A 17,500-nucleotide genomic window follows, 5' to 3' on the forward strand; every position below is an offset into this window, starting at 1 on the left:
GGTCCAGCTAGAAGATCCACGCACCACAACTATCTAGCCAAGCCGCACAACTTCAGGGTTCTAGCCAAGAACATTGTGCAGGGCAGAGGGGGAGGGTTGGAGGGTGAGGATAGGGAAAACAAACAGTCCCTCCAATATTTTTAACTAGTGTCTTGAAACAACAAATGCAATGTCAGGGCTCACCACGACCATACAAAGCGTCAATAACGGTCATTTGGATTTGACCAATCAGAGCACGGCAAAACGGGCTGTTTCTTGCAATTGTGGGGTGTTTTCCGAGTGGAGCTTGGCTGTATTCGTTGGTTTTAGACATTAGGCCATGGTGGATTTCGTGTTCAGAAGGTGTGTCTTTGGAGGGTTACCGTCTCGAATTTTTCGATTTGGCCTTCGTTTGGCTGAGATCGGATGGTGAAATCACTCAAACGCGAAGGCGTGCGAACAAGTGAATGAAGAGAAAATTAAAAATCGGGGACGGTAAACCGATAGAGAATTCCAAGACCTTGAAAATGAGCTATCGATGGTGAGAATCGGCCAAGGAGAACCGCTGTTCTACTTTTTTGAAGACATCAAGGTCGGCCCTGCGTCGCTGCGCGCACCAACAAAAACTGGCAGCCGTGCGCATATCTGCAAGTGCAACAAGAAAGGACGGAGGAGACAGCAAGCGTTCCACGTGAAGAGTTTACCTTCGTGTTGACTCAAGCTAATGACTCATGCCAGTCAGGGATCATACCAGTCACCTCTCATCATGGTCATGACTAAGGGATTCATTTGTGGCCAGGAAACTCCCCACTCGCAGCGTGAAAGCTGCGAGGCCAAACAGAAAAGAGTGTGCCGAGTCGCGATCAGGAAACGCTGAGTTCTACAGTTGTACATCGATTATCCGCACATCGACTATCCGACCATTCGATTATCCGTAACAGTTTTTTTGGGCGCACGTGCCGTAGAGTACGCACTGTGCATGTAGTGAGCCATTCAAAAAATACGAAAATTTTGAAAAGTAGCACTCTATTCTATTTACAATGTACATGTACATGTATTTACAGGGTGTTTTCTTATCCGGAACATTTGCCTTATCTGAACACCGCCTGACAGTTGTCTGCCCAGAGGTGGTCGGATAATCGATGTTCAACTGTCCTGACAACATTGGTTAGCTAGGCGCGGCAAATTCTTGTAGATGCCAGGACTCAAGTTCACCAGTACCTCACGGACATATCTTGGTCGACACCCAGCAGCGGATTGAGAAAAATGACCAAGATGGCTTGGAGAAAGGACGTCTTCTCCGCGTGTCTTTCCCGACATCAAACAACAAGATTCGCTTCGGCACTGGCCCTTCGCTGTACAGAGTAGACCAGGGAGTCGTAAAATACCGGTATTTTACGACTAGACTGTACATCGCTGTACATCAATGAGCATGAACTCGGGTGCGTAGCCGCTATGACTGCACAAGCTCTGGCCTTGGCGGCATCGCCATGTTTTCAAAATGGTGGTCGACACTTTTTGAATTCTGTATGGTCGTGGTGAGCCCTGAATGTACGGAGGCACGGTTCCCCAGAACAATCGATTTGTGGCCACATTTTCGCAGTGTCGACTGAAAAACACAAGAATCGAAAAATTAGTAGGGTGGTGCACTATCATAGTAGGGCGGTGGGGGGGGGGGGGGGGCGTGATCAGAGGAGGGGGGGGGGGGTGATCAGAGTAGGGGGGGGGGGGGGCAATCAGAGTAAGGATGGGCGCAATCAGAGTAGGGGGGGGGGGGCTGTGCCCTCCCCTCCTCCCCCTTTCCTCCTCCCCCCCCCCCCCCCCCCACACACACTTTGGCTAGAACCGTTCTGAACATGAGCATGACTTCAAACAGATACTGTAAACCAGTGAGACGTTTGCACGCATTTAGGTCGTGATTTGCGAGCAAAACAAAGCCATTTGTGCTATTAAAGCCATTGTCATGAACAAGACAAACTTACTTCCGGCTCAATGTTGTAAGTTTAGAGCTTCAAGCACAGGATTACGGCAAGAAAGCTTGAGCTGAGGTTAGGCATAGTAGTAGTGTCCAAATGGAAACCTGTACATAATACTATCTCTAGGGTATGGTGGTGCATGCAGCCATGGCCATGCAGAAGGGTACTAGTAACGCGGTACAGATCCATGTACATTGCACATAGTAGAGCACACAAGGCTACAGGTGTATCACGTAGGGTATGTTACGGACACTGACTGCGTGACTATTTGATTACAGTACTGCACTGTATGACTGTTTGAACAGACTGACGGTATGACTGTTTGAACAGACTGACGGTATTCCTCTGATGAAGTGACTCATGTCACAGAAACCGGTCAGGTAAAGAACTTGCAACTCTCCTTGCTTGTCATTACGTGGTTGTTATATTTTAAACTTGCCGTGTAGGACCTTGACCACCGCTGCTTCACTTTGTACAGACTGACGGTATGACTGTTTGAACAACTAACTGTGTGGCTGTTTGAACAGACTGACTGTGTGACTGTTTGATTACAGTACTGCACTCTGAGTTCCCTTCGGGAACGGACACGATAATTGACTTTACTTTACTTTTACTGCACTCTGTGCCGGTTTACCTATGCGCTATCACACGTCACAGAAATCGCAAACGTTTCCAGATCATGATGGTTTCCCGGTTGACGGCACTGGTAATTATACATTGCTTCGAGAAGTAAATGTCTCCTTTGGAAATAGTGCTGAGGGAGCAATTGAAGTGGGGTTCGGGCAGGGGGGGGGGGGGGGGAGAGGGGGGAGGTGGCTGTTTTGCATAGATCCTCTGGAGTATTCTGAGCACTTGTCATGTTTGTGTTGTGTTTCTCTGCTGCTTGCAAACTACAAACTGCGCACCTGCACACACATCAGCACCATCAGCGGCCCCTGTTCTAAATGTGGTGAACGTAACTACCACTTCGTTCAGCTTGTTCTGGACTGAATTGGACGTGTTCCATCGTAATGGCCCCATCACTGGATACCGGGTGAATAGCAGCGATGGCAGGCTGTTGAACACCACGCGTCTGAATATTCAACTAACTGCCTATCAGCCCAATACTGTACATCAAGTTAGTGTTGCTGCTATTGGATATGGCGGCCTTACCGGCCCCGCAGCAACAATTCAAGTCAAAACATTAGATGCAGGTGAGATCTCGGGATACACTCTACTGTAAAAGCTATTATTCTAACGAGGCGCAATTCTAACGATTTCCTACAATTGTCCGGTTTACGCGTACCAAATGTAACTCACTCATTCTCAAGGCTCCCTAGCAACTGTATAAACATCAATTTCTGCATAAAGTTTTCTATTTTAGCGACAGATTTAACTCGTTAGATTTTAAACACTTCGTTATTCAAAAAAAAATTTTTTTTTTACAGTATTCTGAGGAAGCGATGCACACGTCTGCATACTGTGGATTCTATCAAGAGTAGATAAACAAGAGTGTGCAACTGATGAGCCTCCAGCCCACGGCCGAGTGTCTTTATGGCATTAGTCTTTCGTGGCTATTTGCAGGAGTGTCGGAAGGTATTTAGGGTGGTATGGTCAACCATCTGAGCTACTCCGTCTCCCTGGACCTCCCCTGTGAGCTACTCCGTCTCCCTGGACCTCCCCTGTGAGCTACTCCGTCTCCCTGGACCTCCCCTGGAAATGTCCATAGTTTAGAACCAAATCAGTGCAACTTATTGATTCCCGGGGGGGGGGGGGGGGTATCTGAGGCAAAGAGTAGTACGGTCAATACCGTAGTGACCGTAGCTCTTGATTTGACTCACTGCTGCCGTCATGAGTGGCCAGAGATCAAAGTGCATGTGTCCGTTGCTGCCTGCTGTTAGCTTTTGTAGGGAACTTGCCTGGATGGCTAGATGGCTAGATGGCCAGTACTGGCACCATGCCTGCCTGCTACTCACCCCTTCATGCAATGTACAATGTACATTACCGGTATGTATGTACGTATGCATGTATATTGTATAACCCATAGACATTCTGGTCGTTGGGGCGCCATGTGTGCATAAGGCAGCAGCATAAAAAAAGAACAGAGAAAACTAACTACTAGAGCACAGACAACCAAGCTGCCTATACCTATCACGACCAGCAGCAATGTACACATTTCCATCTTCATCTGTATGTCTGTACGGCCCTGTGTGCTGCGCTTGTCAAATCCACCGATTTGTGCAGTTCCCGACCGACCAGCCGTGGTGGTGACGTCTACTGCAAACGACATCTCAGTAAGCATTGTGCCAACAATCACAACAAACTGGACAGTTAATCAATACTGCATCTCTCTGGATGGAATACCAACCACCGGTCTCAATTGGACATTAGCACTCAATACCAAGACTATCTGCAGCGCTACAGCAGCACCTCAGACATATCCCGGTCTTGAGGAGTTCACAACATACCAGATAAGCGTATGGGTCACCAACATTGAAGCCCGAGCTGGTGCTAATACTACTGTAGGTATTACAACACAAACAGCCAGTAAGTTTAAAAGTTGTTTCTCCCCTCCCCATTATCTTTCCGCCCTCTCTTCTTCTAAGTCGTCTCCTTGTGAGAAGGCCCCATTGCCTATTTGCTTGAACGACTATACTGTATAAGCAGAAATATTCGTCTGGAATTTAATTTCGTCTTTTCCGTCCAAGGAGCTTTCGGACTAAATTAAATGTAGGACGAATATCGATTTGTCCAGCTTTTCTATACACTCTTATGACCCATGGACGAAATTTTCAACCGGACGAACTCCTTTTTTTTGGAGTTGGACGAAATTATTGACCGACGAAATTTTCTGCCTCTACAGTAAATAAAAACAAAACAGCCAGTAAGTGCAACACACTGCACAGTAAAACCTGTCAAGGCGACTGCTCGCAAAAGGCCGACCACCTGTCCCAGGAGTCCACTGCAGCCAGGATCAAGGGATGCCATTTCCAGTCAAATGACCCTGGATAAGGAGACCACCTGGTAACAGAGACCACATTTTGAAGGTCCCTCGAGCGGTCGTCTTAGACAGGTTTCACTGTACCGTGTACTTGTGTTGATTACAGTTGTAGGGGCAACAGAACTTGAGAAATGTAACCACCACAACCAGGATCAGACTGAGTGGTCACGATTCTGACAGGTTCTCGGTGCACTGTTCAGTATGGGTCCTAAAGAGAGGGGGGGGGGTATGTGGAGCCGGAATAAAGTACCGTATGTTCCCGATTATAAGTCGCACTCGACTATAAGTGGCACTCAATTATAAGTCGCACTCAATTATAAGTGTAGAAGAGAAAAGGACATATGGATACGAGTTAAGAGTAACTCTCCATCACTGTAACATGATACTATATACAGTCAGAAAGTGCAATAACTAGGCACAAAACTGACAGAGTACTGAAACATTCGACGTCCTGTCACCTAGCTTCAACACATCTCCGTAGCGCTAACCGACAGCCTTATCCATATGTCCTTTTCTCTTCTACATTTATTTATGGCTCAACATCCGAGTTTCAATTATAAGTGGCACTCAATTATAAGTGGCACCCCCATTTTCAGGTTTGAGCAATATTCATTTGATATTTTTGACTTCAGTAGTAAGTCATGCTCGATTGTACGTCGCACCGCCCCCCCCCCCCCCTTTTACCCTCGAATATTAGTGTAAAAAGGTGTGACTTATATTCAGGGAAATACGGTCATCACATTTTCTCTGTGAAGCAATAAATCCACCCTCCAGCACATGCGCTCTCAGCCGCATCACACCAGCAACATGACTCCAAATTGAAGATGCCGTATTTTCCGGAGTATAGTGCGCACTTTAGATGTGCTATTTTAGGCCCTAAATTACAGGTGCGCACTATGCTCCGAATATGAAATGCATGTACTTCAATGAAGATTGAAGTGTGCACCCCCAATGAAGATTTGGGGGTGCGCGTTATACAAAAATGCGCACTATACTCCGAAAAATACGGTACTGACAAATAGAATGTCCTCCATGCAGCGCTTTTTTGATCACTATAGGTCTCATTCTTCCTCGCTCACCGGAGGAATTTCTCTAGTCTCCTCGCGCAACTGGGGAGCACTCCAATGGAGAGAGAAAGATTTTTATAGGGCGGCTTGGTGTGAGAGGTGGACTGAGACTTGACGGCGCTAACGGCGAATATCAAGACCTTACGGCCACGGAGCTGCGGGACTCTGCGCTGGTCGTCTCTCCGTGTGGAGGCAAAGCAAACGCGGGCAACATTCTGCTGAAGCGAGCGTGGAGCTGAAGCCGGATTGGTGACTGACGTACCTGCTTACTCCACAACACCGGCGCATAATGATGTGCATGTACAAGACTTCGTGAGTATTCAACTCAAATTCGTGTTCCGTCAGCGTCAGTATCAGCAAGTACAGTCATGTATTATTTGTTCCCAAAATAACTTCGGGACAGTCTGTTCATGGTTTTCATTTGTATATGACTCGTTCTCTACACTTACGATAATTTAGCGGCAATTCTAACGTTGTAGCGCTGTTCTCTTGTAATTTAGTGGAACCTGTATTGAGTAACTGAGTTTTATGTTTCGTTACATTGTCGTCAGATCTCCTGTGTACCGGTTTTGTGGCACAATGATTATAGCCATTAAATTTGGTCGTCTCCATTCTTGTGCAATCATGCATATGTAGGTTGGTTCTCTTCATGTTATTGTGACCAATTTCATAGATGTTGGTTGCCTTGTTGCTTTCTCTCCCCTCTCCTCTCACCCAAGCCATTCTGCATAAGCGAAGCTGTGGACGCAGCATACTGCTGCTACACTTCAACGCGGGAATGCGTATAATAATAATAATAATAATAATAATAGGTCTCATCAGTGAAGGTTGAGAACAATGAATGGCTAGACTTCATTTGAAAGCGCAGTTTTATACATAAAGTGAAATGAAGTAGCCCGATCCCTTACCCTTTGAGCACATTTTCTCTGTTGTTGGAGGACGTCAGGCTGTTGAGAACCAATGCTCCACTGTTGTGATCCCCCCCCCCCCCCTGCACGGTTAGACTGTGCTGACAACTTGAAGGAATTCCCGTGCCTGTGAATGCCTACAACGATGCACTCAATCAATACCTAACCTTTGTACTAGTGTTTGTTTTGAGTATGTGAGAGGACAACAATGCCACTGAAGAGGTGCTGTTCTACAAACAATAGGGACCTTTCGCATTTGCTACGAATCGAATGCGAAACGAAAGTTTGATTCGGCTCGTAATCGTTTCGTTGAAAACAGGATTCAGGTTTCGCAAGTCGTAATGCAAATGTGCATGGCAACTACGAATACGGCCGGTAGCTTGGCGTACGGGTGTGTTCGCGCACACGTGCATGGATCATGGAATCAAGGGAAAAAATGTGTACCTGGCAAAAAATGTGTACCTTGCAAAAAAATGTGTACCTGACGGATTCGGAGCGTGCCACGAAAGAAGAGGCTTCCATTCGTGAAAATGAGCTCTCCGCGGCGACTCTGACGAATCCTCGAACCCAGGTGACGAATCAGCATTCGTTTCGTATCCGTACGCGTGGTGCGAAAGGTCCCTAATATCAATTTCTTCCGACATAGAAAGACACCCAGAAAAGCACACCCTGCTTTGCTGTTCTCTATGTGCTGATTGTGTGTAAGAGATACTATGGCATTGGCATTCATCCTTGAGGGGCGGTGGCGTTCCTACGGATGGGGAAAACTCGGCCTCTAGCCAAGTCTCACCCGAACCGTGAACATTTAAAAAAATGTCATTGTCAAGCAGTATATGCACATCACACACTCTTCACCCCTGTTGTTCTGTGTGTGTGTGCTACAGGGCCCAGCTCAGCCCCTCAGTCCCTGAGTGGCACCAGCACTGTCCACGAGATTGCCCTCACTTGGAGTCCACCCCCACCTATTGATCAGAATGGTATTATTACACAGTACGTGATCAATGTCAGCGCCACCTCTCCCATTGCCAAGACCTTGCCCAAACAGGTGGTGTTTGGAACTGTCACCAGTACAACGCTGAACACTCTTCAAGCATACACGGATTACAATATCTCTATATCAGCTAAAACGTCGGCTGGAGTTGGCCCTGCCTCCACGTCCATTTTAGTTACCACCGCAGAATCCAGTAAGTTAGGAATCGACCTTCGAAGTGTGCATGTCAATAGGGCTCCAAAGTGTACATGATGTCAATAGGGTTCCAAAGTGTGCATGATGTCAATAGGGTTCCAAAGTGTGCATGATGTCAATAGGGTTCCAACGTGTGCATGATATCAATAGGGTTCCAAAGTGTACATGATGTCAATAGGGTTCCAAAGTGTGCATAATGTCAATAGGGTTCCAAAGTGTGCATGATATCAATAGGGTTCCAAAGTGTACATGATGTCAATAGGGTTCCAAAGTGTGCATGATGTCAATAGGGTTCCAACGTGTGCATGATATCAATAGGGTTCCAAAGTGTACATGATGTCAATAGGGTTCCAAAGTGTGCATAATGTCAATAGGGTTCCAAAGTGTGCATGATGTCAATAGGGTTCCAAAGTGTGCATGATATCAATAGGGTTCCAAAGTGCGATGTCAGGTCATTGATGGATGTGTGGCGACTGAGTTTCTACTAACATTACCATTCTCCACCAGCATGTGGTATTTTGCAGTGAGAATTTCAAATGTTACAATGTACTTGTGCAAATTAGGATAGATGCCCCAACCAAAGTAACCACTGATACAGTATTATTATTACTTTCTGCTTTCGAGACATGAGTCTGCCAGTTCCATCCTCCTTTGTTGTTTCACCTGGGCCATGCTCGAAAACAATGGCCAAGGAGTTGTGAGTTTTGCTTCGAAGAAACCAGTTAGTGCCACTGTTGTTAATTTATGTGAACTTTAGCAGATGTGTCGGCAGCAGTGGCTGCTACATTCCCGTCTTGGCAGGCACCAGTGACATCTGACGATGAAAAAAAACTGCTGGCGTTTGATGGGCTGTTCTCGTACCCTTATACCTGGTGGCTATAGCACAGTATTATGTGCAGAGTTCTAGCCAGGTCAACATAGTAGGGGGGGGGGGGGGGAACAGTTACCCCGTAACCCATTCTCCCATTTTCAAAATAACGGTCGAACTGCAATGCGAAATGCAATGTACGGGGCGAACACCTGACTTCACCCCAGACAAATGTGCCTTTATGAACTCTCTAGTACTGACTTTCGACTGCATTTTCGGAAAATGAGTAGGGGAGGGGGATGGCACTTTTTCACGGGGGGGGGGGGGGGACACAAACAGAGTGGGGGGGGGGGGGGCTGTGCCCCCTATCCACCTTCGGCTAGAACTCTGATATGTATATGGTAATGCTGAGCAGTCCAAGTAAGTGGAACAACTCAGCTACACCTACCTCGTACACGAATTCTCGAAATCACCTCTTTTATAGAAAAAAGTCTTCTTGGAGACAAAAAAGATACAGCACTCAATGTTAGTCCATGTGTATTGTTGTGTTTGCTGCAGTGCCATCAACCGGTCCTAGCATAGAGTCCGTGATTGCTCTATCCAGCTCAACTATCCATGTCAACTGGTCAACGCTAGCACAACAGGAACTGAATGGTGTTCTCCAGGGCTACCGGGTCCAGTGGACAAACGCTGCTGGTCAGTCAGAAAAGCAGGAGTTGAAGGCTAACGTGACATCAGTTGTTCTGACTAATCTCACAGCACACACGCTGTACAATATATCAGTGAGTGCCAAGACCACTCCAGGCCATGGTCCGTATGGAGCAGCATCAGCAATACAAACACAAGAGAATGGTGAGTCTACACCGGGGAGTTCAAGTGGAGTGCAGCCGACTGCTGATGAACACGATTGTGCAGGAGAATTAGTTCAGACAACTTCTTTATAGCCAAAGTTCGTTATAAGAGAAATGCACCTTGACTGGCAAGTGGCCAATGACAGTACGAGTGCACTTGGTTTACATGCAGCCCTACAAGAGTTTGTTCGTTATAAACGAAAGCAGCTGGCTATTAACGGTCCATTTTTGTGTGCGTTCGAACAGGGACATGGACAAATGTTCGCTATATCACGAAATTAGCTATATGCGACTTCGTTATAAGTGGAGTCAACGGGCGATTGTGACGCTCATCTCACTTGTGGGCTTTGGATTTTCGATCCGGGGCCACCGGTTAGAGTCGCCTTTAGGGCAGGAGGTGCCGGTTTATACAGGTTCCCGGTTCCGAGATGACATTGCTTGTCTGGGCCACACTGGGGATCAGTAGATCAAAGCCGTGATCTTCTTGCATAGACCACACACCACAAAGAACCCTCCAAATCCGGGGTTACAGACTTAAAGCGCGCATTGTTTCGGGTGCAATGATCTTGTGTGTGTCTCCCTACACTGTGACCTAAATCTAATACCTCTCGCTTGGCCCGCTGGATCTACCGTAAAATCGCGGATAAAAGCCGGGCTTATAAGCATATAAGCCGCTTTCTGCATCAGGCTTTAATGCAAACCAGGCTTGTATGCAAACCATGCTTATATGCACCACTGATATTTTTGCCAGGCTTGTATGCACATAGATCTACCACTGACTACCGGTATGGCGGCAGTTTTACTATGCACCGTACATAGCGCATGCACTCTTGACCTACCCGATCCGCGCTTGCATAGAAGCCAGGCTTCTACTCGCGACAGGCTTATATGCATTTGACCCGTTTGATTTTCAGGCTTCTATCCGCGATGTGCTTGTATGCAAACCCGGCTTTTATCCGCGACTTTACGGTACGTGTGAAACTCCTCACTCTTGCCTATACACATGGCTGCCTCTGTAACATTACTGTGTGTAATCGGATCTTGGCTGTTCATCCATTAGCACCATATCCCTCACACACTCATACCGGCTCAGCCCAAGGCAATAAGGAATTGTTTTGGAGATAGTGTGGTGCTTCGAGTAACTGGTCTTGTAATGCAAAAGCTCGAAGAGCTGGAAAGCAATGCCAGGCCACTGGCAGCAACTGGCTCGCGAGGAGCCGCAATAAACCTACCTTGTGCCACAATGGGGTTGCAAGGCAAAGCCAATGCAATTGGCAACAACTGGCTCGTGACTAGCGAAGCAAGTCACCAGTTAGGAGCGATAGAGCTAAATGTTCCCTAGTACCATTAGGAAGATGATAAGATGGGAGGGATGGAGCGTGAAAATTTGATGCTGGCACAAGCTAAAAGTCACCACTAATTAGACTTTGAAATGAAGCCAGCAGCAAGAAAGAAAGAGAAAGTTCAAAGGAAGCAGTTGTACGACGTCAGGCTAAGCGCGCCCGAATCCATGCGCTGGCAGTGTGAGTGCAGTGCGCAATGCACTGATGTAGCGGTGCGCGGCAGATGCAAACATGGCAGTGTGATCGGTGGATGCTAACACACACTAACTACATTACTGCGACATTATCAGTTGTCTGAGGATTGCCTATGGGTATGAAATTATTAGTTACAACGAATGATGCATGGTGTGACGTGTTTGTGTGTGTGTGTGTGTGTGTGTGTGTGCGTGTGCGTGTGCGTGTGTGTGTTAATCAAATTGACGGTGATTGGACTGACTCTGTCAGACTTTGGATCTCACTTATGTCACTCGAAAACCATAACTTAACGAAACAAGGATCTCTTTCCGAACACAACAACGACAACAACCAACAACATGAAGACACTGGTGCACATTCTCACTTAATCTCCCTCCCTCGCTAGCTGCATTCCTATCGATGCCTGGTCGTAGGCTATGATTCCAAGACCTCCGGTCGGATGAGCCTCGCCCGCCACATCGGCACATCGCCCCTACTTCATTTTGTCTTGTTGTCCAGTGTCACTTCGGTTGTCATCTTTCCCTGATTATTAGTAGGGCTGTGTTTGCTAGTAAAAACAAAAACAAAAACAAAATACGCACAGTTACGTGTCACTAGTGCACTCCACTCTCCAGCGCTCCAAACGAAAAGAATGTGTAGATCACGTGCATCAAGAGTACATAAACCAGAGTGTGCAACTTTAACTCGGGATGGTTCCTGTGCCTGTGGTAGTACTGGGGCCAATTCAAAAAATCGACCTCTAAAATACATGCCTTGACACATGTTGGCTAACAAGGATTTTTCGGTGTTATTTGATAGATAATGTCTTCAAGAGTATCTTGGCCAAGTATGGTGTGTCCAATCGCGTCCAAAGGTCCCGAAATCACCCTCGATAGGAATACAAAATTGCCGAAAAACTAAGTTCTCATCGGCTATATTCAAGCATTTTCAAGACTTTCTCAGTACTATATTGACTGGACCTGGGAGTTTTTACCCTTTTATGTGCCAGGAGCTATAGTAACACCGTACATACACAGGATGCGAACCGACGCGTACACAGATTTTGTGCGAGAGTTGGAAAGATTGAGCATCAAGTAGTGTAGTTGTGACATACCAGAAATGTGTTACCTCGTTTGGACACTTTCTTCGAAGTTTTGCATGGACTCGCTGGCGCTTTTGCTGTCGGAACGTCCACGAATGGATCGATGCTAAATTCAGCAGAACCTTCATTACAATGTCATCTTGGCTCCCCGGAAAAGTAAGCATGATTCCAACAAGGAGCAGCACAACAATTATGTGTGTAAAGCAGGGGAAAGTCATCATAGCTTGCCAAGCCAGTTGTAACTATTCATAGGACTAATCTACAACCGTGGAAAGTTTCAGACCTGGCTAACTTCATCGGGCTGGAATGAAGGCATTTACTTTGTGAGTACTGCTGCACAGGAGGTGTTACAGTGGACGAGCATTTGATTCGAATCTACAAGAGCGGCTAGTGTTAGTACCATGATTTGAACACACCGACCGTGGTGATCAGCTACCATTTGCACAAAAAAAAGCCTATTTACCAGCTCAACAGCTCTAGGACAACTGCCTTAGGAGTGCCATGCTGCAGTGAGAGGGAGTAGCTATGTGGTGTGGAGTGTTACAAAAACGAAATCCGAGTACCTGGAGGTAACCTATCCCAATATGCAACACCAGCAGTAGAAGAATAATTTCCTTGTCACAGAATTTGATGGCTGGGCCTAGGCAGTGTGAAACTACAGTTATACTTATAAAACACTAACTGCAAGAAAGAGTCCGATGTCCAATGTCATGGCTTGTCTCTCCTGAACTGATCACGGCACGTAGTTGATGCGATTCAAGAGCGGCGGTGAAGAGGGAAAACAAGTTCATATAATACCTCATGTACTAGTGGCTAAAGAATTGTCCCTGACAGCAGAGCCAATAGTGATGGTGTAGGTGGCGGAGTAGAGATGGGCTCAGCTGTATGGCGCAGAGTTTCCAAAGCTCAGACGGAAGAACAACTTCAGTTAAAGTGAAACACATGGAAGTGAAAGTATTCGCATCACAATGTTGGGATGGATCAGCTTTTTAAACTGCAGCTATTCACCTGTGAGCGTTGTCCAACTGCAGCCTTGAAGTCTTTTCAAAGCATTTAAGTATAGTGACAAGCTAGCCAATGTTTGGACTGTTTAATATCTACTAGTATGCAAAGGATTTTGGTATTTTCATTTTCATCATTTTTCGTTACAGCACTGCCATCGCATACAAAATTAATAGTGTTTTCCTTCTTACATTGCTGCGAGATCTATCGTATTATCTCCACGTACTTCGAGTAAATTAGTTCAGGTTGCAACTGTCCTATAGCACTTCTTTCCTTAGACTCTGACAGTTTCCTACCACCTTTTTCTTCTCCTGTTAGTACTCAGTGGGTTACAATACCTATTCTCTCAGTTGAAGTGTAACACCGAACCGTCTGACGCTTCTCTCGTGTTTGCAGTCTGATAATAATGCATGCCTGTAAATAGTCTCATGTACCTGCTAGCCGCACATGCATGTACACGTACCTCAATGCTAACATTCGACGCGACATGTAATAATACATGTACATGTCCAATAGCCAAGTTTCACTGCACTTTGGAAATTTTGTTTTGACACTGTAAAAGTACAGTACTTGTCGCCGTACTGTATCTACTGCTTATTCTGAGCAAAATGAGGTGCTACTTGGCCATATACATGTCAGTAAAAATGGATATAGGAGCAATTCTAGTTAGGTTGCCATGGTAATAACAGCCTTTTTCTATTTTGATGTTTTTCACCATGTTCGGACACAATTCGGCAATCGAAACCTATGCCATTGTGTTCAGGAGGCAAAAACCATCCAGGAATGATCATAAAATCCATGTTAGCAAACATGTGCCAAGTAAAAGTGAGAAATTTCAAATGGGCCCTTGGACTATGGGTGCAGCACTGTACAAGCTACACTGCTCTGGCACGCAGTGCACAAAAAACGGAAAATCAAGAAAAGTCAGAAAATAATTCAAACAGTGAAATAATTCGAAAGTAGAAGTCCAAAGGATGTTCAAAGAACAAGGAAAAACGAAGATCTGTGCTGAAAGGAATTCAAAGCAATTTCAACCATGTCCTGTCAGAGAGTGTTAGCACCCACAGGGTGAATGCAAGCCTTGTCAGAGCAGAACCTACACTTGGACGGACTAGAGCTGCAGAACGGACTTTCAGAAGGAATGCAAAGATAAGTGACAATTCAAATTCGAGATAACCAACTTAGAAACAACACCAGCTGTTTTGTAACCTGTGAACTGCTTGTAACAATCAGTGATGTACTAGTAACTAACTCCTAGTAAACGCTTTGACTGTGCTCTCGGAAGAACGAAGGATTCAGTAATTCCAACAAAATATAGAACAAACACAGTAGATAAAATTAATAATAGTGACACTGGTAAATTCTACAATATCTGGAGTCTTCCACACGGTGATAAACAGGGTAGATGTATGCATTTTGTGGCTAAAAAAAGGGGGTGTAGCTTATACTCCGGAAAATACGGTATATATTACGACTTTCTGGTGTACCTGTGTAGCGGGCCGCAGTCTCTCGGAGGCAAGAACGCACAAGGGTCTCAGTGAACACACTGTAATTGGCAATTGAAATGTACTGGCAACGAAATTCACTGACAATGAAATTACCTGAATACTTAATTAACTGACTGGCAACTAAATTAAATAACTGGCTATAAAAGAATCGTGAGCAGCAGCTTTGATACAAAGGCAGACTCTGTACGCTAATGTACGGGGATACAGTACGGGGATATGCTATACTCTAAACACTAAACGCTATACGCTTTGAAGTCACCAGCGTGCCAACGCTACACCTGCTCAAGCAGGAGTTACATATTGCCAGAGAAGGCAGAATTGCCTGTGCTCTAAACAAATTCAAGTGAAAGAAAGAAAGAAAGAAAGAAACACATTCAAGTAGTGCCCTGTTGACTATCTACTGACTGTAGTAGTAAAGCTTTGGGCAAAATAATTGTGCATATTGTTATCAAACAAACTCATGTATGAATGCAGTAAACTATAAAAATCAATTTAAATACTAGTAAATCAACTGGAACACAAAGACTTTCATTCTTTTTCTCTTATTGGCCAGAGGCCATCGTGAGAATAAAAGATTTAAAAAAAACCCTGTAGGCTGCATGTATTCTCATTGTCAAAATAATAATCATAGGCAACAAGACTGGTCAATTCCAGTTTTCGCCAATGTTATCATCCCTGCTCCCTGCTCATTGGTCCTGTTGACTTGCTGTGCAAAGTTTGGAACAGGCATACTGACTGGTTAATGGGGTCTGGGCTGGTCAATGGGATCTGCCCTGACCGCTGGGGTCTGGACTGGTCATTGGGGTCTGAACTGGTCACTGGAGTCTGGACTGGTCATTGGAATCTGGACTGATCACTGGGGTCTGGCCTGGTAAAAATTAGAGGTGCTGACTGACCACTTGGTTGTGTTTTACGTTAAACATAGCACATCGACTGTATGCAATACTCTGCTCCTCTAACTGTTGTCTTTGCTGCAGTACCATTAACTGGTCCTAGTATACAGACTACAATGGCGTTATCCAGCTCATCTATCTATGTCAACTGGTCAACTCTAACACAACAGCAACTCAATGGTGTTCTGCAAGGCTATCAGGTACAATTCACAGATGATGCAGGTCAGGTCAGAGCTGCGGAGTTGAAGGCTACGGAAACGTCTACTTTACTCTCAAATTTGCGTGTCTTCACTGAGTACAGTATGTCGGTGCGAGCTAAAACTAGTGCTGGTTATGGTCCGTACGGAATAGCAGCGAAGCAGAGAACGAAGGCAGGCGGTAAGTATTTGAACCCACATCAACTGTTGTTATGGCTATGTTGTGTGGGATTGTTAAATTGGGAAGTTCACCCTAAAATGAAAGCTTCACAACTGGTAGCTAAAAATGCACTGATTCCAATGATGATGGTCCCAGGTTGATCGGAGTAGCCGTTCTCTAGTTACAACCGCTTGAAGTTTCACCCAATTATTACTTGCTGACATCATTATGTCATCATTAACTTGCCCAAACAGCCTAGTCTGAGCGAGACTAGGCCAGATTTTTGACGTCAGAGAGATAGACTTTTTGTACGGGAGTAGATGGGGAAAAAACAATTTCTTTCTTGTTTCTCTACAATAACGGACTTGGTTACCAGAATTTTTTCTAGTCGGGATACCAGTGGGGTGCCATATGTGATATGTCCCATACCAAAGTTTGAAAAACATCCGACTTCTTTGGGACAATGAATGGACAGCGAAAAATGGAGTACACTCGATTTGCCTGCGTTTCTGTGTGTTGTTTAGTCCCAGCTCAAGTAACTGGTGTAGATGTGAAGTTACAGTCCAGCACTGACAGCATCACTGCTAATGTGTCTTGGTCACCTCTCACCAATATTCATGGCACAATCACTGCCTACATAGTCTGCTATCAGCCAGTCAATGCCGCTGACCGTCACGTCAAGTTGCCAGTGTCAGCTAAGGCCTCAACTACAGTGCTAAGAAACCTAACCGACAAACAAGACTATGAGTTCACGGTGCATGGAGTAACTAGTGCTGGTGGTGGCAACAACAGCACAACAATCACACAGACTGGATTGCCTAAAAGTAAGTTGGATTGAAAGACAGCCTACTCATACAACACGAACCACAGCAATAATGCCGTAAAATACGCAAGCAATTACGTGCCGGAAATACACACCTCTTTACTTTGACTCTGTCTGTTGCAGCCCGATAAACGTACTGCGTTTAAAAATGAGTGCCCGTGTGATTCATACATGTGCTGAAGTGTGTAGCATGCACATCACGTTACATTGTACACACTGCTAATATGCATAGTGTGACAGGCACGGGAGACAGTAACGACTTCTCTAGTACGTGCAAATAACACCGGATAATTAGTAGAGTAAAACCTGGTTAAAGCGACCACACTACGGTGCAAGCAAAAGCGGTCGTTAAAGCCAGATGGTCTTTAGAATCAGGCCCCATACTACTAATATTGACAGGTATGGAGCATAGCACCCTTCTTTTGTGCAGGCAAAGCACCCTTGAGTTTTACACCTCACTCAAGTGCGCGCAGCGCACCCTGCACTGCCTTGTGTTACTTCTGTTGACTGCATGCGCTGGCTTCTGAGATCACTTCAGCCCTG

General features: G+C 45.6%; 1 protein-coding gene across 1 annotated transcript in view; it reads left to right on the forward strand.

Annotated features, from left to right (window-relative positions):
- LOC135828060 (phosphatidylinositol phosphatase PTPRQ-like) overlaps positions 1-17,500 on the forward strand; it is a 72,107-nt gene that overhangs the window by 32,032 nt on the left and 22,575 nt on the right. Inside the window, exons 10-15 of the mRNA XM_065340493.1 lie at positions 2,876-3,148; positions 4,179-4,481; positions 7,795-8,094; positions 9,463-9,756; positions 15,862-16,155; positions 16,659-16,958. Of these exons, the coding sequence (XP_065196565.1) occupies positions 2,876-3,148; positions 4,179-4,481; positions 7,795-8,094; positions 9,463-9,756; positions 15,862-16,155; positions 16,659-16,958 (1,764 nt within the window). The remainder of the gene's footprint in view (positions 1-2,875; positions 3,149-4,178; positions 4,482-7,794; positions 8,095-9,462; positions 9,757-15,861; positions 16,156-16,658; positions 16,959-17,500) is intronic.

This window comes from Sycon ciliatum, chromosome 12 (genome assembly GCF_964019385.1).
Source record: "Sycon ciliatum chromosome 12, ocSycCili1.1, whole genome shotgun sequence".
NCBI lineage: Eukaryota > Metazoa > Porifera > Calcarea > Leucosolenida > Sycettidae > Sycon > Sycon ciliatum.